Consider the following 21724-nt stretch of genomic DNA (forward strand, 5'->3'; position numbering starts at 1 on the left):
TTCTAGTTATTTGAATATGTACAGCATTTTCTGTGAGCACGAACACCAAGAACTTGAGAACCTCCACAACAGAGGAGCATGCTGTGTGAGTGGAAGAAAAGTATAAGAAGCAAGCCGTAAACACTAAATATGATTATGGCTTATAAAATATTATATAAAGATAAAAATAAATTCCTCATCTGAGAAAAATGACAAATCACAACTAATGTTTTAGAGGGTAGTATTTTACATATATTGATATCAGAACTAAGTTTTGTGGATATCAAAAATATTGAAAATTATTAAAAAGCTTACATAAATTAACTGTTCTGAAAAAATATGCTTTGCAACTTCACCTTAAGTATGGCTTTCTTCAATGTCAGAAGCATTTGAAGAGAAGCAGATAACATTCATGATTTAAATCATTGTAAGTCAGCAGTCTGATGTAAGCTCCACTGAAGGGATATGCTACTCTCTAACACAAGAGATACACTGGCCTGGGCTGTGAATGTGTTTTCTCTTGACCCAAGCTTCTTGCAATTCAGTTTCAATTACCCAGCATTTCAGAGGGCAAATTTCTATTATAGATGATGTGTGAGACTGAATATTTTCATGCCTGCCTGCATACTGTCTTATTCCCAGATGGTCACAAATGGGAATGAAATCTCTGACCCCCCTGTGGCTGCTTTGTGTTGATGTCACCAGCAGCTATCTGAGGTTTCCCCTAGTATGGAGGAAATCCTGGGTGGTTTAGAAATGGCATACTCGGTTTACATTGCATTCCGTCAACATAGCTGATGTGGCTGTAGGAGAGGGGAACATGGTTGGGGTACTATTGCTTTCTGGCAAAGTGTGTCTGTGGGAAATGCAATCTCTGTGTCATCCAGTAAGTCTTCTCCGTTTTGTGCAAAGTTCCAAAGGCTTCTATCAACAGGATTTTTTTCTCTACTTCAAAAAGACGTTGAATTGTGTCAAGAAAGAAATGCAGATTCTGGTGTAATGTGCTCTTGGAATAAACCCACCCCTTTCAAGATCACCATATTTTATATTAACTGAAATGTCCAGACAGTCATCAAAGGCATGTTCCTGTATTTCAGTACTCTAGCTTTGAGGTTCCAAAAGCATGAATGGCAGACACTAGATCATGTTTAGAGAGCAAGTTTAAGAGTCACCGCCTTCTCACAGTGTTCTCTCTGTAGGTGGGGGATAGATTTCCTTGGGCAGATCCCACATGCACTTTTGTAAATATGGCATCATTTTATAAAAACAACATAGAGAGATATAAGCAGAACTATATTTAAAACTGCATTTCTATTTTCATCAAAGCAAATTGCAACATTTTCCCGAAGTGAATTACAGCATTCTCCCCTTCTCCATTGTATCCTCACAACAACCCTGTGAGGTAAGTTAGGTTTAAAGTGTATGACTGGCCAACAATCACCCAACAAGAGTAGAGAGTCAGTCATAGTATTCATTCTTAGGATCAGGGGTGGGGGCGGGGTTCTGATTCTTGTACAAGCATTGGCTCCATATGCAAGAGTTGCTTCATTCTCTGGGGCCACATCCAATACCCATATTATTATTGCCCAGAGCCTAAAGCAGACACAGAGAACATATCTCACTGAGAAAATGGGGAAGAATTATATCCCCTCTTCCCAGCACCACAGTCCCAGTGTATAGACACACCCCTATGGGGATTACATGACTAGGGAATCCAACGAAGGTTGCTAGCAGCACCTACGGCTTGAGCCTGCATTATTGACTGAAACATGTTACACTCCCCTATTCAGGGGTGCTGTTTAATGTGGGGGAACATCAAGCCTTGTGCACCTATTCATTCCTCAGAAACACTTGTATGTCTGGTCAGTTTACCAGCTCTAAATGCCAAATTAGATGTCATCTTGTCGAATGCACAAATCCAACCTCTTCCCAGCCCCATGAGCGCCAGAGTCATGCAGTAGTTAAGAGTGTTGGACTAGGATCTGGAAGACTCAGGTTCAAATCCCGTCTGCCATGGAAGGTTGCTTGGACCAGACACTCACCATCAGCCTAACCTACCTCACAGGAGTGCTGTGAAGATAAAAGAGAGGAGAAAGAATGATGCAAGCTGTTTTTGGATCCTGTTGGGGAGAAAGGTGATGAATGAATGAATGAATGAATGAATGAATGAATGAATGAATGAATGAATGAATGAATGAATGAATGAATGAAGACAGTTGCAGCTCAACACTGGGCAATTCCCCATTCTTTCTTCTTGCACATTTTACATTTCCAATGGCCAAGATGGGGACCCCCATGGGGAAGCAAACATAGTGGCTAATCTGTGTTGATAAAGTGTATAGTTTTTATGTGGCTTTTTGTTAATATTTTTGGTCTTGTTGAGAGGCAGAACTAGCAACTGCTGTGAAACTGCTTCAACTGAAAATATCAAAAAGCAGATCTTGCACATGCTGAGTTCTAATTGACTTTGGTGCAAATATATTTTGAAGTATGAAGAGAAAATATGGGTGTTACCCAATTACAGGTAGAAAGGGAGCCATACAACAAAGCAGAATGAAAGAAAGCCAAGCCAATGTGTTATTTTATTGACAGGCTGATTATCAACAATTCCTACAATTTCCAATTCTGGGGAAATCAGTGTTTCTACCTTGGGAAACCTCAGTAGTAACCATCAAACAATAGGTAAAATACATCTTTTGAAGAAAGCAGGAGGAGATCAGGGGATGTTATACTTATTTGATTTTTAAAATTTATGTATATACCTGATTTGGGACCCAAAGCAATTTGCCATGGTGGTGACTGCCCTGGTAACATCTACATTCGATTACTGCAGTGGTCTGCATGGGCTGCTCTTGAAAACTGTCTGGAAGCTCCACTTGGTACAGAGTTCTGTGGCCAGAGTGGGTCGAGTCTTGTTCCATCTACAATGACTCCCAGATTGCCTATGAGCTCCATTCAGGATGCTGATCTCGACCCTGAAGGCTTGGGGCCCGCCCATCTTGAGGAATGCCTCCTTCCATATGAACCTACCTGTCCACTCCAGTCATCTTTGAAGCGTGTGTGTTTTAAACACTCTTTTGGTGCTTGAAATCGGGATCCTGGTCATTTTGGCCAGAGCTCCCCGGTCTGCTTCCCCTGCGGGCGATCTCGAACACAACCAGGCACAGCAGCCCTCGGGCCCGTCCCAGTTCCGCCGCTGCCCTCGGGGCTGCTCCGAAGAACCCCCATTGGGCGGCTCCTTCCCCGCCTCCCCTGACGCCGGGCATGCGGCTTAAATGCCTCCCGGCCGGCGCCCCCCAGCCCCTCTTGCTGGGATTGGGTTGCGGGCAGGGACAACGCGCCGCGCCTGGCAGCGGAGGCGGAGGCAGAGGCGGAGGCGAGGTCGCGTCGCTGCCAGGCGCTCCGGGGGCTCCCACTCCCGCCGCGGCAGCCTCATGAAGCCGCCCTCGGCCCGGCCGAAGAGTTGATGCTCCGCCGCCCGCGCCCCGGCCGCCCTTCGCCATGAGCTGTCTGGATGTTATGTACCAAGTCTATGGTCCTCCGCAGCCGTACTTCGCAGCAGCCTACAGCCCGTACCATCAGGTAGGTAGGTGGGCAGGGCGGGTGCCCTCCTGGGCCGCTCCTGCGCCGGGCCTGCTTCCCACGCGCCTCTCGGTGCTCCGCCGCTCCGTCCAGCTGCAGGGCAAGGCATCGCCGGAGGGCTTGGGGCGGCGGGCGGCACCCCCGCGGCAGGGGGCTTTGCGGCCTCTTTTCGCCGCGTGGAGGAAACGGCGCCGGGAGCGCTCGCCTGCCGCGGACTAAGCCGCGGTCCTTTTCTAGAGTCGGGTCGATGAAAATCTCGTGGGAATCGGCGGGCTTGAAGCAGCCTTCAGTGTAGCCCGAACGTGCTTTGCGCGGTAGCGGCGCTAGTCGAAGTGCCGCCGTCGCGATGATTCCTGCAAGGCTTCCGCGGGCTGCTCGCCTCTCACGCCCACCTGCGATGACCTGCATTTCTTGCGCGCATTTCATCCTCACCTTTCCATCAGCACAGATGGAACAGCATCTCTGAAACCCTGATAACAATCTTTTAACTGCTGCATTATTTATCAAGCTCCATGTTGGCTCTGCAAGCCGCTGGACCTCTCGCGGGGCTGTTTTCTTTGTTAATTTCCTAGAGATTGCACAAAGTTGACCAGTCTGCGCCGTTTGCAGTAGCAAAGTTCGAGAATATTAACGGGAGATATGCAAACTGCGAAAGAAATCTCTAAGCAGCGGGTGCTGATGGGTTCTGTACCGTTATTGTTGTTATTGTTAGTCCGCCTTTCTTACTAAGATCCAAGGCGGATTACACAGTGCAAGTGAAAATACAATCTAATGAACAGCCGAGACATTCACTGAGCAAAGTACAATAATGAAAAACAGTGCAAGAGATACGAAAGGGTATGGTAACAGTTAAGGACCATCCTTTGTAATAAGCAGAAGGAAACGCTTTCCGTTTTCATTGCACTCTGTAGTCAGTCCTACGGGGTCTGCTGTCTTGGTTTGGGATCTGGGTTTCTTTTTCTAGTTTTGCTCCTTTTTCTTGTGATGGCTCAAAATTTGAGTCCAGTAGCACAAAGACCAACAAAATGTTTCCAGGGTATAAACTTTCCTGATTCTGAGCTCCTGTCGGATACAAAAGCTTTTGTATCTGACGAAGTGGGCGTTGAGTCACAAAAGTTTATTCCCTGGGACCATTTTGTCGGCCTTTAGTGAGACTGGGCTCGAGTTTTGTTCTGCTGCTACAGACAAACACGGCTAACCGCCTAATCCTTCTTGTGATGGTTTCTTTCCTCTAAACTATCTAGTTTTAGCCATCTCGGGTTCGTGCTTAGACAGCATTAAACAAACCTTTTTAGGAAAAGTGTTGCTTTTTTCAGCTAATGCAAGTGTTGGATTATTGCTGGAAACAAACCCTTGCTGTCGGAATAGGTCGAATATGACCCATGTTTCAAAACTATCCGCATTTTCCTCTTTTAAAATGTTGCTGCCAAACGCGGAAAGGTTTGGTTGCATATAAAGGCCGCCGCGTCCCTAGTTATCTTTTTAAACCCTAGTTATCAACCGTTTCATTGTGTCAGGCGGAATGGGAATTCGCTTTACAAGGACGCGGCACCTGTTCGAAAGTTTGCCGCGGGTTTTTTTTCCCGTTCCCTTTCGGCAAAGAATACAAAAGAATATTCAGAACATTATTCTTCGTGACAGTCACTAAATGACACTCTAGGGTGCTTCTATAGAAATATGTTGAGGATACCCAGGTACAACCGCCAAGTTAAGCTAAGGCGTAGAAAATGCCTTTCAGAGAAACCCAGTAGCAGAATCTGAATAAAACGAAGAAATGTAAGTAGCTTTTAAAAAAAACTTGTCTGCTTTTTCTCAGTACTCCCCAAAATTTAGCAGGAGTGATTTTCCTTCCCCCTGCTGCCTCCCGCCCCCCCCCCGCCCCCCAGCCATCGGTCTCATTCATCGTTGTGATTCGGCTTGTGAGACGCACCTGTCCTGCTCAGACTATAGATGGGGGCCCAGCCATACAAAGGGCTTGTGGCGCTTGTTCAGGCTTTTAAAGAATGTTATGTTGTTTCCTATATGTTTGAAATAATTGGCGCACCCTTCCCTCCCCACGGCTGGCATCCAAACGGGCTGTGCCACATTTCTGATGCCCTTCCAACATGGCACTTAAACAAATAAACAAGCTTCCTGCAGAATTGTGCCCAGGGTGGGAGGAGAATACATATCGAGAACTCTGGGAGCAGAGGGTGACCATGCACCCAATTCTTCGGCCTTTGCTGTCGTTTTGTTGAATTTGATGCCTGGGTCAGAATATTCCAATTAAAGTTTTTAAAGTTCCATCCTGGTTGTGGGTCAAATGGAACATTTCCCGGGAGCAAAGTGTCCTGGCGAACAACTTGTTGCCCGGGGGGGGGGGGACCTGCGGCGATCGGCCAGGCCTAGAGCTTCAGGCTTGCTGAGATGGTAGCCGGGAGGAAAGGAGGCGAGGCGATTCCTCGTCCCAGCTGTACGCAGTTCCCTGGCGGGGCCGCGGGATCTTCACGCTGCATCCGAATCCAATTATTCGTTTCTTAGCAGCACCAGCAGCTGCTGCCACGCTTAAACGGCGCTAATAAAGCAAACATTTCGCAGGTTTCCAAGAGTCTCTGACTGTCTCAGAGAATCGGGTAAAACTAACAGCAGCCTGGAAAGAGCTCTCCCCACCGGCTCGCCACGGAACCGCTTTCGCTTTCATGCCCCCCAACGGCTAGGTGGGGTGCGCTCCCCCCCCTTCCTGCCCGCCTCTATTAAAAAAGGGGTTCTGCATCGGGCCCAGCCCGCTGAAGAGAGAAGAGCCACCACTGCTTCGGAATGCCTTCCGGCGGCGAGCCAGGATCCCCGAGGAACAGGCGCTAGTGCCTGCGCAAAGGGCTTGGCTTTGACTGCAGCCCTCCTTTCTTCATATCCACGGTAGCGTCCTGGTGCCTTTTGTGCCCGCCTGCCTTTCATTTTCTTCCTCGGAGACCCGTCGCGTTCGTCGATCGGGTCCCAGGAAACTCGGGCCTCAGTAAGGCGAGCAGTTCTGGGCTGACTGTGTCCGTTTCTAAAGTGAAGCACAGCCATCCGGATATGTGCGTGTGTGGCGTGGATTTAATACGCAAAAAGTTTTACATTCTTTGTCACTTTCCTCTTCCTTGGATGGTTCCTCTGCCCATCATCTGCCCCCCCCCCATGCTGTGGTTCCTGAAGGGTCTTCCTGGAGGCCCCGCCAGCTGTGCTTTTGCCTGGCTCGACCACTTTCTTCCCACCCCCACCCCCCCAATACCCATCTGCGAGGGAGGGAAAGGGCTTCGTCTTTCGGCCGGCCCCTGCGGCTTGCCCCGCGGATGAAGCGCGCTGCCGGGCGGCCGAGCGCGTGGATCCCCTTGGCAGAAGATCTGAGGGGGAGAGGACAGGGAGGCGAGGGGGGCACCTCTCCAGCCACGCCCACTTGGAGTGGGGAAGCGACCGTGCAGAGCGTTCCTATGCAAGTTTACTCAGAAGCAAGTCTCAGGTGGGGAGCCGAGTTGGTCTGCAGTAGAAGAGCAAGACTCGGGTCCAGGAGCCCCCTAAGAACCAACTATATTTTCAGCGTCTGAGCTTCGCAGAGTCACAGCTCTGACGAAAGGAGCTCGTCTCTCGAAAGCTCATGTGCTGGAAATCTAGTCGGTCTTCAACGTGCGGCTGGACCTGAATCTTGCTACTTAAAAACAAGTCTCATTGTGTTCTGTGGGACTCTGCATCTGTGTTCTGTGGGACTCGCTGCCGGCATAGGACCGCGCGAAGGCTAGCCCTTAGCAGCCAAAGCCGGCCTCGAAAAGCGAAGCTGGTGGGGTTGTGCGTGGCCGGCCATCCCTGCAGGAGTGGCTCGGCGCCCCGATTGCCGCGCCGAGCGTGTGAAAGGGCCGCTGCCGGGCAGCCGCAGCTCTTTAGACGGTGCGAGTTGCTTTCCGGGGCCGCTTCTGGGTCAGATTCTCCGCGGCTGCCCGCCGCTCGCCATTGACTCAAAGGCGGCGCCTCACACGCTCGGGCCGGCGCCGAGAAGCGGGCGTAGCTCTCGGTGCTGACCGGTTTTTGCTCTTTCCCCGCAGAAACTCGCTTTCTACTCGAAAATGCAGGAAGCCGCCGAGAGCGCCAGCAGTGCCAGCGCCAGCAGCCCCTTCTCCAGCCACGCCGCGCCGGCCAGCATCAAGGAGGAGGAGTGCAGCCCGGAGAAGGAGCGCCCCCCGGAGGCCGAGTACATCAGCGCCCGCTGCGTCTTGTTCACCTACTTCCAGGGGGACATCAGCGCCGTGGTGGACGAGCACTTCAGCCGGGCCCTCAGCCAGCCCAGCAGCTTCTCGCCCAGCAGCGCCGGCGCCAAGGCCCCGCGGAGCGCCGCCTCGTGGAGGGGTGAGCGGATAGGCCGGTCCCTCTGCCCGGGGCGGGGCGGGGGGTCCGTGTGCCGGACGGGTCCGGCTTCGGCGCGTAGATCTTGCAGAACCGCAGGCGGGGCATCCGCGGACCGCCCCGGCAATGGGGACTTCCACATGGGCGCTTTCCTCCGCTTTGACAGCCCCACTGGTGGGGGAGAGATTCACAGGTGTCTGCCCCAGTCCTGACCCAGTCCTCATCATGCTCTTTCCCAAACCTGTGGGAAATCTGCGCTTCTTGTTCTGGGGGAAAAACAAGTCCAAGCACCTTATCCCGTGAGCTGCAGGGGAAGGGGGCATTTTCAAAGAGGAGCCCCTTTTCTTCCCTCAGCCCTTCACAGCCGCCACGTGCCTTGCCACGCATGGGAGGGGTTTTGAGAGAATTTTTTTAAGTCTGTAACTGCCAGAGTGCCATCATGCTATACCCATAGGTATTAGAAACTCACAAAGCCTGCCAGTGTCTTGGTGATGGGGAATCGCCGCTGGAAGAGGAAAGTACGCATAACTTTTCTGCCAGGAGGCGTCCTTGTCAATGAGTATTTGCAGCCGCGATGAATGCAGAACAGAGACTCCCCGCCACGTGGGAGCAGGCAATATGCGAAAAGAATGTGCCACACGGCCGCTGCCAGGTGTTGGTGACACAGGGTGGCCCAGGGAAGAGGGAGCCAGCCGGGCCTGCGTTCTAACCGACAGTGGACGTTTCTAGTTAGATCGGTTCTAACCCCATGGACGTTTCCCTTGAAGCAAACGTCTAGACAGAAAAGTCTTGTGCAGTTCTTTCTTTTAAAGAAATTGTTTGCTTGGCAAGATTTATTCGTGTTGCGTGTCACTTTTGAACAGATGTGTCGTAACACGTCAACATCTGGACCTGACAGATAGAATGGTTTCTGCTGAAAGGAGAGGGTTCTCCTTAAAGTTATGGAAACTCTTCTATGTGGCAAATATCATGAAAGAAAGAACGCCTGCGGCACCTTAAAGATGAGCATGAAATCCATCACATCGCAACTGTAAAATGCCTCCTGTTTGGGTTGGGGAGGCAGGAGATTCAAGGCTGCCTGGCAGACTTTATTTATGTACCCTACCTCTCTTCCCCAATGGGGGGCCAAACTGGCTTTCTCACCACAACAACCCAGTGAGACAGAAGAAAAGAGCAAGAGCCCAGTAGCATCTATAAAACTAAAAAAAAAATGTGGTACTGCTACGGACAGACTAACACGGCTACCCATCCTGATCTGTCCGCTGTGCGATCGGTTAGGCTGAGAGTTGTGAATGGCCCAAGGTCGCCGTGTGCTTCCATTGCAGAACAGGGAATCCAACCTGGCTGGGTCTTCCAGATCTTAGTCTGACACTCTTAACCACTACTCCGCACTGGATCTCACTGACTAACTTGCCATTGAACCACTACTGAGAGCTCCATGTGAAATGTTAATGCGGCCATCCTTTTGAAGGGACGGGAATCAAATAATTTAAATAGCTGCCCGTACATTCCGTCACGGAAGCGATGCCCATTAAAACAAATGAGACGGTGTCAGAGAGGCTCAGCGTCCAAGTAGACGCGATTACAGGCAGGGGGAAGAAGGCAAGAGTGTTTATTCCAATGTGAAGTGAGGGGTCGTCGCAGTCTGCCTTTGTGATTGAAGTAATAATGACACGACTAAGGGAACGCAGAGGAAAGAGTGTGAAAAGGGGCGGGCTCTAAATAATATAAATAAATAAGATAAAAGATGTGAACTTGTACCTTTGATCCAAAAAGTATGGGAAGGGAGATACTGATCCCAGAAATCCTTCAGGACATGGAAGTCCCATTAACGTGAGAAAGATGTGCATATTGGGCATGATCCCGCCAAAGGCAGACGCTTAAAATTAACGATTAAGTACGGAGTTGAATCCCTCCCTCCCACAGAGATCAGTGAGAGGTAAAAGCACTTCGATGTATTGTTGAAGGCTTTCACGGCCGGAGAACGATGGTTGTTGTGGGTTTTCCGGGCTGTATTGCCGTGGTATTACCACGGCAATACAGCCCGGAAAACCCACAACAACCATCGTAAAAGCACTTCGTTTGGGCTGGATCGCACACGATGGGGTTGAGATCGGCTGTAGGGTTCATGTAGAAAGGGCTGAAACATTTTGGGAACTCCAGAAGCAGCAATTGGGCCAGATTGCGTAGGTTCCGTAGAACTCTAGTGAAAAGTCAGTTTGAAAGCTATAGGGCTTTAACTCGCAGAAAACGATCCAGTAAAAGATCACCTTACTCGTTTTCGCAACTTCTTCCGTAAATAATCTGCTATTTTATGCAGCTTGTTTTCTGAGAGAACAAGGCGATAAACCTTTATAAAGGGGTTTTTAGAAGGCTGTGCCTTTCCCGCTAACTCAGAAAAATTCTTTTCCCAATCGGCAGCAATGAGAGGCGCTCTGCCCCCCTGCCCCCCCCCCGCCCTCGTTCCTCACTGGGTTGGAGGTGGCGAGAGCGGAGGGTGCGTGCTAGGAAAATATCGCCGACCCCTTTTGGGATCACATCGGGGGAAAGAGCTTTTTCCCGGATGAGGGGGAAAGAGCTTTTTCCCGGATGAGAATCCGTCCGGGAATGGGCGAGCGGTCCGGGTGGACCCACACCGCTGGCCTCGGCAGCGTCTGCTGCGCTCGTTCGCAGATGCTCGCCTTTACTTTGACACGGTGCGAAGTTTCACAGCTTATCAAAAGCCAACCGGCCGGGGTCGCTTGGTCTGCCCGGGCATTTGGAAATCCCGTTCAATCAGATGCTCCGTTCTTCTGAAATGGAGAGAGGGGGGAGCGAGCCCGCCCCTTCCTCTTAAACTTCCTCTTAAACTTCAGTGCAAACCGCCCGAGAGGGAACCGCGAAGGTGGCTGTTGGACCGGCAACCTGAAGATCCCTGAACCTGAAGATCTAGGAGAGTTAAAACGATTGGGCGGTTACTGGAAAATAAATACATAACTAAAAGCCAATTACCTCCCCTTTTAAATGTGATGGTATGTAGCCGACTCATTTTGAAGACAAGCACAGCCAGATCGTTTACATGTTTACTCAGAAGTAAGATCTATGCTGTGCACAGGATTACAGCCACAGAGGTTTCTTTTGCAGGGTCGGGCAACACAGGAAATGATATAGGAGGGTTGAGTAATGTGGGCAAACGGGCGTTCGACTTCAGCATTTGTTTCTGTGTTTGTTTGTTTGCCTTGTATACCGCCTCTCTACCATATTTAGTGGTCAAGGTGGTTTACAATAGACTATCGTTTAAAATACACTATCCTTAGCGTCGCATTTCTTCGCCCGCGTACCTAGGCTCAAATCCCAGAGAGTACCGCGGGACTTCTTTCCGAGTAGGGCCGGGCTGCACAATTTAAAAGACTAAATTTCAAGTACCCTGTAAACAAAATTTCGTATGGATGGCAAGATCTGCGATTGGGGCTGCCCCTGAGAAACAGTTGCTTAACAAAAAAATGCATCTAAGATGACCCTCGCCCCCTTCCTATTTGGAAAGGAGAGCACCAGAAACTGTAGAAAATTTGGGAGAGGCGAATTATTCAAGTAGGAAAAACTCCAGGAAGTCAAGATCCAGATTTCTGGAGAGAGATTTGTGACGCGTAAAAAATGCCCTTGGCTGGACACTGAACGAAGGGGAAAACGTATCTAGATTTTGATGCGGCTGGCCCCAAGCCTAAACCCTAGGCGGGGTATTCAAGGCAAAATCCTAAACCGAGCAAACCCTTTAAACCTGCGGTCCGCTGACGGAGCTGGAAGTTCCTTTCCCTGCTGAAAACCGGCCTTGTCGGTGTCTGGAGTATAAAAGCTCACAAGCACGTTTTAAAGTAAGTGGGCCAGCAGGAAAACGTGAACTTTTCTTGCACTGGCGATTTTTGTCATTTTGGGCCCCATACCTCTTCGGGTTTTCTTCCGAATTCCTAGCGATTAATCCCACCCGCGTGCACACACACACACACACACAAAGCGCAGGCAGAAAACTTGGAAGAGAGCCCTTGAAACAGGCACATTGAAATCTGAAGGGGGAGTTAATCGTCCAGAATTTGGAAGAAAACCAGAAGAGGTATGGGGCCCAAAGTGGCAAAAATCACCCGTGCAAAAAGCGGCCATGGTTTCTAATTTTCCACATAGCTTTAAAAACAGCATGGAAAAGCAGCCCAAGGTGGCTGAAAAATGGGACAGCACAGGGTTGCTTAACCCTTCCATGCTCAAAATCGCCTCTGGCCCTGCCAGCAGCCAGTGCCCACAAGACTCCCAGAGTCTGCCGCAACCACTTCCCAGGAATTCCAAAACCAGTCCCATCGCACCCAAAGAAGGTTTCCAAAGAAGCCAGTTGTAGGACTGGGTCAACCTCTTCCCTTGAACTACAAACTCACATCCTTCCATCACTTTTGTTAGTTTGGGATCTGGAACTTTTATTTCCCACTCAAACTGCATAAACTCTGTATTTACTTCATGGAATACAGTGGAACTGACTCCTATACCTAAGGTTTGTTTGTTTATTGTCTGCCTTTCTCACCAACATCCAAGGTGGATTATATGCAGCAAGCAAATATGATGTAATTGATAGCTAGGACATTCACTGAACAAAAATACAATATAATCAACTGGGACATTCAATTAAAACAGTATGGTAGTAGCAGATTTGAAAATTAACATAAAGCCGAACTCAGAGAGAAAACCTTTCTAAATTAAAGCATAATTAATTAACATGACATCTTTAACAACTTGAACTACCCAGTAGGAGCATGTCTACATCAGCAGACCATACCCAATAGCATAGTATATAATCCCTGTCCCTATCCAAGGTATCTCTTTGAGCTATTTCTTATGACACAGCCCCATAATCTGAGCAGAAATACTCCCTGAATAATTCAGTCATGCATAGTTTGTGAAAAGCCAGGAGAGCAGGAGCTAACTGATTGCCACATAATATTTACTTAGGCCTACAAGCAAGCCTTGACATCTCTTTGAAATCAACCTGCCTGCCCTGCTCCTTGCTTTCTAGGCATTATGAGCTGGCTGAAAAACAGCTTGCTGGAAAGATGTCAGTAGTCCTGGAACTAGAAGCTCTGCAGGGCTTTCCTTTTGCCTGGAAGGAAAGATAGCCTTGCCAGAGTTCACTTCCACTTTGGGTTCAGGAGCTATGACTTATTCTAATTGCCTGCTGGATAATGCTCTTCTCAGCACCTGCTACCTGAGCAGCCTTTTCAATTGAAAACATCAGTGGTAGCACCTGGGTCCATCTGTGTGCAAAGTCTGCTTTCTGTACCTTTCTTCAAGTTTGATCCCTGGAACTTTTCTTCTTAAAGAAATCCTGATTAGAACCGCAGACAAGGAAATAGCTCAGGTTCTGGCAGTCTTTCTTTTCATACCAAACTCTAACCTATGCAAAGGCCATTGCCCTGCCTTGCTTTTGATGGGGGGGGGGGGCTTTTCTCATACCTACATGTTTATATCTGTCATAAATGGGGAAAGCTGTGTGTTATGTTGGACGGTTTACTTTTGAAACAATCAGACAAAATCCTTGACCTTTATGAAACAAAACCAAAATATCATTAAACATGGACATACAAGAATGCATCCATACAGACACACCCCAGGAACCACGACCAGGAAGATTCTACCTGCTACCCAAAATCCACAAAACAGGTAACCCAGGACGCCCAATTGTTTCAGGAAAATGCACCATCACAGTAGGAGTCTCGGGATACATGGACTCTATCCTCAGGCCCTATGCCACCAGAACACGCAGCTACTTACGGGACACCACTGACTTCCTCAGGAAAATACAGTCCATTGACAACCTACCAGATGACACCATCCTAGCAACCATGGATGTGGAGGCCTTGTACACCAATATCCCACATGCAGATGGACTGCAAGCCATACGGAATATTATCCAAGACAAAACCACAGCAAACCTCGCCACTGAACTTTGTCACTTCGTACTCACTCACAATTACTTCGAATTTGGTGACAACTTATATCTACAGGTGAATGGCACAGCCATGGGCACACGTATGGCACCACACAATATGCTAACATATTCATGGCGGACTTAGAGCAATGCTTCCTCAGCTCCCATCCACTGGAACCACTACTATACTTAAGATTCCTGGATGACATCTTCATCATTTGGACCCATGGGAAGGAAGCCCTTGAGAGATTTCATCAGGACTTCAATAACTTTCACCCTACTATCAACCTAAGCCTGGACCACTCTACACAACAGGTACACTTCCTGGACACCACTGTACAACTACATAATGGACGAATAAATACCACCTTATACCGGAAACCAACAGACCGATACTCATATCTACATGCCTCCAGCTTCCACCCTAAACATACCACTCGGTCTATTGTCTACAGCCAAGCCTTACGTTACAACCGTATCTGCTCCAATGCTCTCGACCGAGACTCACACTTAAGAGATTTACAACAAGCATTTTTGAGACTACAGTACCCACCAAATGAAGTGAAGAAACAAATCAACAGGGCCAGACTAGTACCCAGAAACAGTCTGCTCCAGGACAAACCTAAAGGAACTAACAACAGAACACCACTGGTTGTCACCTATAGCTCCCAGCTCAAACCCATCCAACGTATCATCAGTGAGCTACAACCCATCCTGGAAAATGATACCTCTCTCTCAGAAGTCCTGGGTGGAAGACCTTTCCTTGCCTACAGACAGCCCCCCAATCTTAAACGACTTCTCACTTACAATCATGAATTGGCCAGCAGAGTCACCAGCACAGGTACCAGGCCCTGCAACAGACCCAGATGCCAGCTCTGCCCCTATATCTACCCAGGGAATACAATTACAGGACCCAATGGCATCAACTACACTGTCTCTGGCTCTTACAGCTGCTTATCCTCCAATCTGATATATGCCCTCATGTGCCAACAATGTCCTTCTGCTCTGTACATTGGACAAACCAGCCAACCTCTACGCAAAAGAATAAATGGACACAAATCTGACATTAGAAATGGAAACGTCCAAAAACCAGTGGGAGAACACTTCAATCTACCAGGACATTCCACCAAAGACTTAAAGGTCGCTGTGGTTCAACAGAAACCTTTCAAAAACAAAATCCAACGGGAGGCTGCTGAATTGGAATTCATATGCAAATTTGACTCTGTCAAGCTGGGACTGAATAGAGACTATGAATGGTTATCACATTATCACAGGTAACAGATTCCCTTTACAGAGGCGTGGTCTGGGGGAGCCCAGTGACGCCTGGTGTGGGCTTTCGGGGATCACAGTTCTCTTTGTCAGATGCAGCTGGCAGGGAGAGCTGTGGTCATCGAAGGCTTATACTACATAGGAATTGGATACTTTCACTGCTACAAATGAATACGGCAAACTGACTGCACACCAAAAGGAGATGCTTACATTTCCAAGCAAAGGAATGTTTTGACTGCCTCCACGCTAATTGCATTCTGTCTCCTTGTGATATATGTCCCTTTCTTTCTCCCCTCTCATCCCTCCTCTTCTGTATTTGACCAGTTCAGATCATGCATCTGATGAAGAGAACTTGATTCTCGAAAGCTTATGCTACAATAAAATTGGTTAGTCTTAAAGGTGCTACTGGACTCTTTTTGACAAAACAGTGAGTAAGCTTTCAAGATCTCCAAAAGTTTCCATCAGACTGGATGTTCCAAGGGAGGGGAGTTGTTTCAGGCCATGATCTTGAGGCTGTTGGTCTGTTCCTGTCATGGTGGAGCTTGGAGTTCAGGCACCATTGGACTATTCTTGATTTTTCTCCCCTCCCCCCATCTGATGAAGAATTCTGTGGATCATTTGAAAGTTTGCACACTGTGCTGCCTTTCACCCAAGAACTTTCCGGCAAAGGGGGAGCTTTCCCAGTTACTCAGCCCCCCACCCCACCCCCACTCCTCCACTGAAGCCTTGAGAGAGGCTGTGTTGATAACTCTTGCCAACTACAGTTGGGAAATCTGGGTGGAAAATTCCTGGTGATTTTGATGAGGAGCCTGGGGAGGGAGCTCAGCAGTGTATTATACCATGGACTCTACCCCCCAAAGTAGCAGTTTTCTCCAGGGGAACTGATCTCTGTCATCCGGATATCAGTTGTAATTCTGGAAGATCTCCAGGCTTCACCAGGAGGCTGGGAACGCTGTTGTAGTCTATTGGGGTATTTTGTATTTGTTAGCTGCTTTGGGTATTCTTTTTGAACAGAAAGGCAAGGTATAAATAAATTACGTAAAGTTTTGGTTGGTCTTAATACATGGTATTACATGGATTTTGTTTTTTTTTTTTGGCCCATGTATCTATTTTGAATTTCAAGTCACTTAAATCTGAGAAATTACTGTTGGACTAATTGTTTCAGGTGGGTAGCCATGTTGGTGTGTAGTAGAAGAGCAAGATTTGGGTCTAGTAGTACTTTAGTTGGTCTCTAAGGTGCCACTGGACCCAAATATTGCTCTGTTGCACTAATAATTCATTAGGAAAATTGTACAGGAGTGTGATAGGGCTTTGCTATGTATTCAGATCACTTTTGGATTTTGTGTTTGACTTGGACATGAGAAGACCAGATCCCTACTCAGCCATGAAACAGTTTGAGAGTCTCTTGGACTAAGCTACCTGACAGGTTCTTTTGAGGATATGATATAGTACCCTTTATAATAATAATTTTACTTATGTATCACTCTTCTAGACAGATTAGTGCTCCAGAGCAGTGGACAAAGTCAGTGTTATTATTATCCATACAGTACAGCTGGGGCACTGGGGCTGAGAAGAGTGGTTTCGCCAAGACCACCTGCTGAGATCATGGCAGTAGTAGGATTCAAACCAGCAGAGTGCTGATCTGCAGGCTAACCATTTAATCACTATATTATAGCAGCTACCCTTAATGTTGAAAGGATGTAAGCACGATGAACAAAGTATATTCAGGAAGATTTTCTTTAGATTTTATCTTGAAAGATCTTGTGAATCCCTGAGTTGGTTTTAGGTGGTTCTATAGCCAGATGCTGTCTTGGGGTTGGGTGTTTGTTTTGTACAGGACACCATTATCTGCTTCAAAGTCTACTGCCAACTTAGATTACCTGTGCCAATTCTATAGAAGGCATATTTCCTAGGAATTTCTTTTGAGCTGTTTTGTATGTAATTCCATGATAGACTAACCCTTCTGGGAATAATCAGAGTGTTTGAGTTCTTTGAGTGCTGTTGTCGCTTCAAGATTCATCAGAAATTGTATTAATATTCCTGTAAGTTAGAATACTTTTTTCAAATGATGATAAAATTGAGAAGGTGTCAGATATTTTTACATATGATATTGTCAGATTTATTTGGGCCATTTGTTGTAAATTTAAATATTGTCATTGTGGGACAGGATGTAAACATTGGATCAAAGTTTTATTTTGGATTTGTGTAATGGGCTGATTTAGGTTCCTCAGATGTAAAAGTCAAGCATCATATTTTAAGAATGGTGGAATTGTTCTCCAAGCAAACAAATGCTTTTCTGTTGCAGAGTAAGTTCGGAAAAGATTCTCTCTGTAGTTCAGCTTCCATGGGGAAAAGTCATCTGTGGGGCAGAGGGAAATGTCCTTGGATGTGAATATTGTTTTTAAAAAAGAATTTAAAACGAATCTTCTAACGGGTGCTAGTAAAAGCACTTTTAAGCCTCTCTGTGGCATTGTGCATGGATATGAGACAGAAATCATTTTAAAATGCATGTACTTTGAAGGCAATGTTAGAGTTAATGTGTTTATTTCCGACATGGGGAAAGCATTTACCAGCCTTCCTCGGTTAAATGCCTTGTGTATGAAAATGGTCTAGAACTGCTGTGACAGTAGTGATCCTGGAAATAAAAATGGCTTTGGTCTTTCTAAGGCAATATATTTGGATTCTATTGGGAGACCACCCTTCTCGTGGACAGATAAAGGGAGTATGCTACCTAGAAACCACATCATTGGGGAAATTTGGACAATTAGCAGGAGGGGTAATGAGTGAAGAGGGCACCCACCCTTCTGATGTTGTCTTGATGTTTTCTTCTCCATCTTCCTTTGTTCAGATGGATCTTTCCCCATGAATCAACGTAGTTTCCCACCCTCCTTCTGGAACAGCACCTACCAGCCTTCCTCAGTGTCTGCATCCCTGGGAAGCCCACTGGCAGCCACTGGCCACACTGAACTGCCCTTTGCCTCAGCGGACCCTTATTCACCAGGCTCATTGCACAGCCATCTCCACCAGGGTGGTCCAGAGCCCTGGCACCCTGCTCACCACCATCACCACCACCACCACCACCCTTACATCGGCACGCAGAGCTCCTCCTATCCCCGACCCACCACTGTGCATGAGGTCTATGGTCCTCACTTTGACCCTCGTTATGGCTCACTGCTGGTGCCTGCAGCTTCTGTGCGCCCCCATCGCCTCACGCCTGCATCTGTGCCCACACCTGTCAGCCCCCAGTGCGAGCTAGGGAAGAGTGAGCCTGCCACTTCAGCATGGACAACACCAGCGCCTTTCCCCAGCCCAGCAGGGGAGATGGCACAGAACCTAGGCCTCAATGTGGATGCAGGTAAGCCTGACAGAAAGAGCTTTCTAATTCTGGCTCTCCCTCTCTTGCTGTCTGAACAAGATGCCTGCATTTTTAAAATTATTATTAAGCTAGGAAAGTCAGTAGGAGAGCACCACCGTTAAGGCTCTCTTACTGTGCTCCAGAGGCAATGAAAGCTTGGTATGTGTAGAATCTATTTCCCATGCCATAAAGGGCAGAATTACACACTAGACAAAGCACAGAGGTGTTGCTGCTTCATGACTGTGTTTCTGGCCACATTTTGAGGGACACGTACAAGGCTTTGTTTTACAATAACAATTAATCTCTTTTTCTAAGAAACTCTCTTCTACATTTTCTGCGATTACTACTGCTAAATTGTTTCCCCATCAGAACAGTACAATGGGTGGTTTCTGGATTAGTAGGTCAGCACAACTAGGAGATTCCTCTGCTCAAGGCAAGAGTTTTGGATTCAACAATGACTGAGGCTGCAACCAGTAATCTGCCAGAGGCCTAGTTTTAAAGTGAGGACGTGTTGTGAATCTATTTTATTCATTTATTTTTATTTCCCATCCCATCCTGACTTCCTACTGAATAATGAAAATTGTATTCTCATAATCAATTTGTGAAATAAGGAGAGCTTAATTTTTGTGAGGGGCTTGCAGGGCAACCGTGTCCTGATGCTGGGCTTAATTGCAAGTCTGAGCCCTAGCACCTTTTTTTTTAGACATGATGGGCAAAGTTGACCGCAGTTTGTTAAACTTGATCTGAGGGAGACTTTGATTGGAGCTGAAGTTTCGACCTGTATTTCCTATATTCTCCAAAATCTCTCCATTGTTATCAATTTAGACTTGGCTTTCCTCTTCCCGTTACTCCTCCTTCTCAACCCAAACCAACCACTTTTTATACTTTAGAAAGTCTACATGCGCTAGAAAGAAAATGGTGGTGCTCATCTTCTCCTGTCCTTATCTTACACCCTTTTCCCCTCCCACCCTTTCTGTTTTGTTTTATTTCCATTTTTCTCTCCATTCTCAGGTTTGCAGCCTCAGGATAAAAGCAAGGATCTCTATTGGTTTTAGACCTGACCTTCCATCTTCTCTTACTCTCTAGTCAGATCTCTGCCTAAGTAAGACTGCTGACAGAGCTGAAATCGAGTCGGTTTGTAACAGCTTCTGATCTTGGTTTACAGCTCGCCGTTATTCCTTCTGTGGTGGATCCCTCCTGAGCTGAGCTGAGCTGCTGAGCCTAAAGCTCCTCCATAAAGTCCCGTCTTCCCATCCCTGCATCATTCAGCATCTCATGTCACATATCAAGGACAAGAACATGGGGGCTAAAAGCTGCTTCATCTTGGCATTTCAACATCAGAACCTTACTGGGGAATGAGGAGTACAGCACCCTCCATTCTCTTCACTGTGAGAAGCCAAGCATACATCCAGAATTGTGGCCAAGCCACCTTAAGGAGTCGAGCGAAACTGTTATGGATATCAAATTGCTGACTTTGGGAAACAAAAGTGTTTGTTGCTGGTGATGATAGTGTGAACTCTTCTTTTTTATTTGCCATTTTTTTTTTAAAAAAAACCCTACTTCTTGAAAGCAGCATGAGAAGATATGCACACACTAGGAATTGTATTTTTTTTGTCCTTAACACTGTAGGAACAAGAGGAAGGATTCTAAACTCCAAAGCATGTTGGACTTTAACGACAACAAAAAAAGGATAGTTTTTTCAGGCCACAGTGATAAGTGGTGAGTGACTAGCATGGGCCACCTGCCTCTGGGCTTGCACAAATGCAGCTGTTCTAGAGACAACTATTTGAACTCGAGAAACTCAACAACCAAGGTGGCACTTCTCAGAGTTTGGCACAAGAATTGTATTTGATAATACATGCATACATATGTGTACATATATATATGTGTATATAAATATATATATATATAAAGTTTTTATACAAGGAATGTTTTATGATGAAGAAGAGACCCTTCCCACCCCCTCCAAAAACCTGGCAACTTTCATGAGGAACAACTGGAGAAAACAGGAAGGAAAATAATTGAGTAGACAAAGGGTGTTAAACTTGAGCACTTTCTGTATGTTGCTGTCTTTTCTTCTACCAGTGCTCAAGGGGACGGGCTCTTGAGAGTACCCTTTTTAAAAGGGGTATGTAAGAGGTGTTTATTTGTAGGGAAACTTCATTAAAGATGTCTCCTTTCATCCTCTGATAGTATGGTTTTTCTGAGAAGCTAAAGCCAGATAGGCATTAGATTTCTTAGGCATATTGAGAACCTCAGTGTAATATAATGACAACTGAAAACAGTTTTTGACTGAAAAGAAACATCCTTATGATAAAATGGTCTTCATGGATGTTACAGGTGTGCTTAAAATTAAATACATTCTTAATTTTGCTGGAGTGGGCCAAACTATTCACAGCTCAAGACTGGTGAACGAATGACAATGGAATTGTTCCAAGTAGATCAAAGTCCCTGCCAGCAGAAGCCCACAAAAGGTATACTGTAAACTGTACTGCAGCAGGCACCACTTAGAGGACAATCCTAAGCAGAGGACACTTTTCTAAGTCCATTGAAATCAGTGAGTTTAGAAAGGCGTAACAAGGGTTGCCAATTCTGGGCTGGGAAATTCCTGGAGATTTTGAGGGGTGGAACATGGGGTAGGTGCTCAGTGGGATATAATGTCATAAATCCACTCCCCAAAGCAGCCATTTTCTCCAGAGGAACTGATCTCTGTCATCTAGGGATCAACTGAAATTCCAGGAGGTTTCCAGGCCTCACCTGGAGGTTGGCCACCTCTAGTGTAATCATCCTTAGGATGACACTGTTAAAGTTTCAGCTGTTGTCCATGTTCTTCCAACCACATTCATATTATGTATAGGGCTTATGAATAATAAAAGGAAAGTAGGCATGCAATATGTTACCTGCTCTTGGCTGCCTGCTTTCTTCTGTCGGTCCTGTCTTCTTCTACTGGACAGGTAAAGAAGCTGAGGTTTTTTTCTTGGTATTTATCTAAAGATTCATATCCCACTTTTTCTTTGTGTCTCAAGGGAGAGTCAGTTTGGTGTAGTTGTTAAGAACACAGGGGTCTAATCTGGAGAGCTGGGTTTGATTCCCCGCTCCTCCATTTGAAGCCAGCTGGGTGACCTTGGGTCAGTCACAGCTTCTAGGAGCTCTCTCAGCCCCACCCACCTCACAGGGTGTTTTGTTGTGGGATAATAATAACATATTTTGTAATCCACTCTGAGTGGGTGTTAAGTTGTCCT

At 47.0% G+C, this 21724-nt stretch overlaps 1 protein-coding gene and 1 long non-coding RNA gene across 3 annotated transcripts; one reads left to right on the top strand and one right to left on the bottom strand.

Moving 5' to 3' along the window:
* Positions 1 to 1259: 1259 nt before the first annotated feature.
* On the bottom strand, positions 1260 to 3150 carry LOC129343996 (uncharacterized). Its single transcript, XR_008598357.1, has 2 exons — positions 3010 to 3150; positions 1260 to 2049 (listed from the first exon to the last, which is right to left on the bottom strand). It is a non-coding gene; the product is annotated as an uncharacterized LOC129343996 (long non-coding RNA).
* A 154-nt stretch (positions 3151 to 3304) lies between these two features.
* Positions 3305 to 21666, top strand: VGLL2 (vestigial like family member 2). Of its 2 annotated transcripts, none has more exons than XM_054984680.1 (4): positions 3305 to 3561; positions 7617 to 7917; positions 17976 to 18482; positions 19494 to 21666. In XM_054984680.1, the coding sequence occupies exons 1-4, from the start codon at positions 3481 to 3483 to the stop codon at positions 19535 to 19537; spliced, it is 933 nt and encodes a 310-aa protein (XP_054840655.1). In that variant the 5' UTR covers positions 3305 to 3480; the 3' UTR covers positions 19538 to 21666. The 2 variants fall into 2 exon arrangements, with proteins under 2 accessions (XP_054840655.1, XP_054840663.1); XM_054984688.1 differs by having other exon boundaries at positions 19648 to 21666.
* The last annotated feature ends 58 nt before the right edge of the window (positions 21667 to 21724 follow it).

This window comes from Eublepharis macularius, chromosome 1 (assembly GCF_028583425.1).
Source record: "Eublepharis macularius isolate TG4126 chromosome 1, MPM_Emac_v1.0, whole genome shotgun sequence".
Lineage (NCBI taxonomy): Eukaryota > Metazoa > Chordata > Lepidosauria > Squamata > Eublepharidae > Eublepharis > Eublepharis macularius.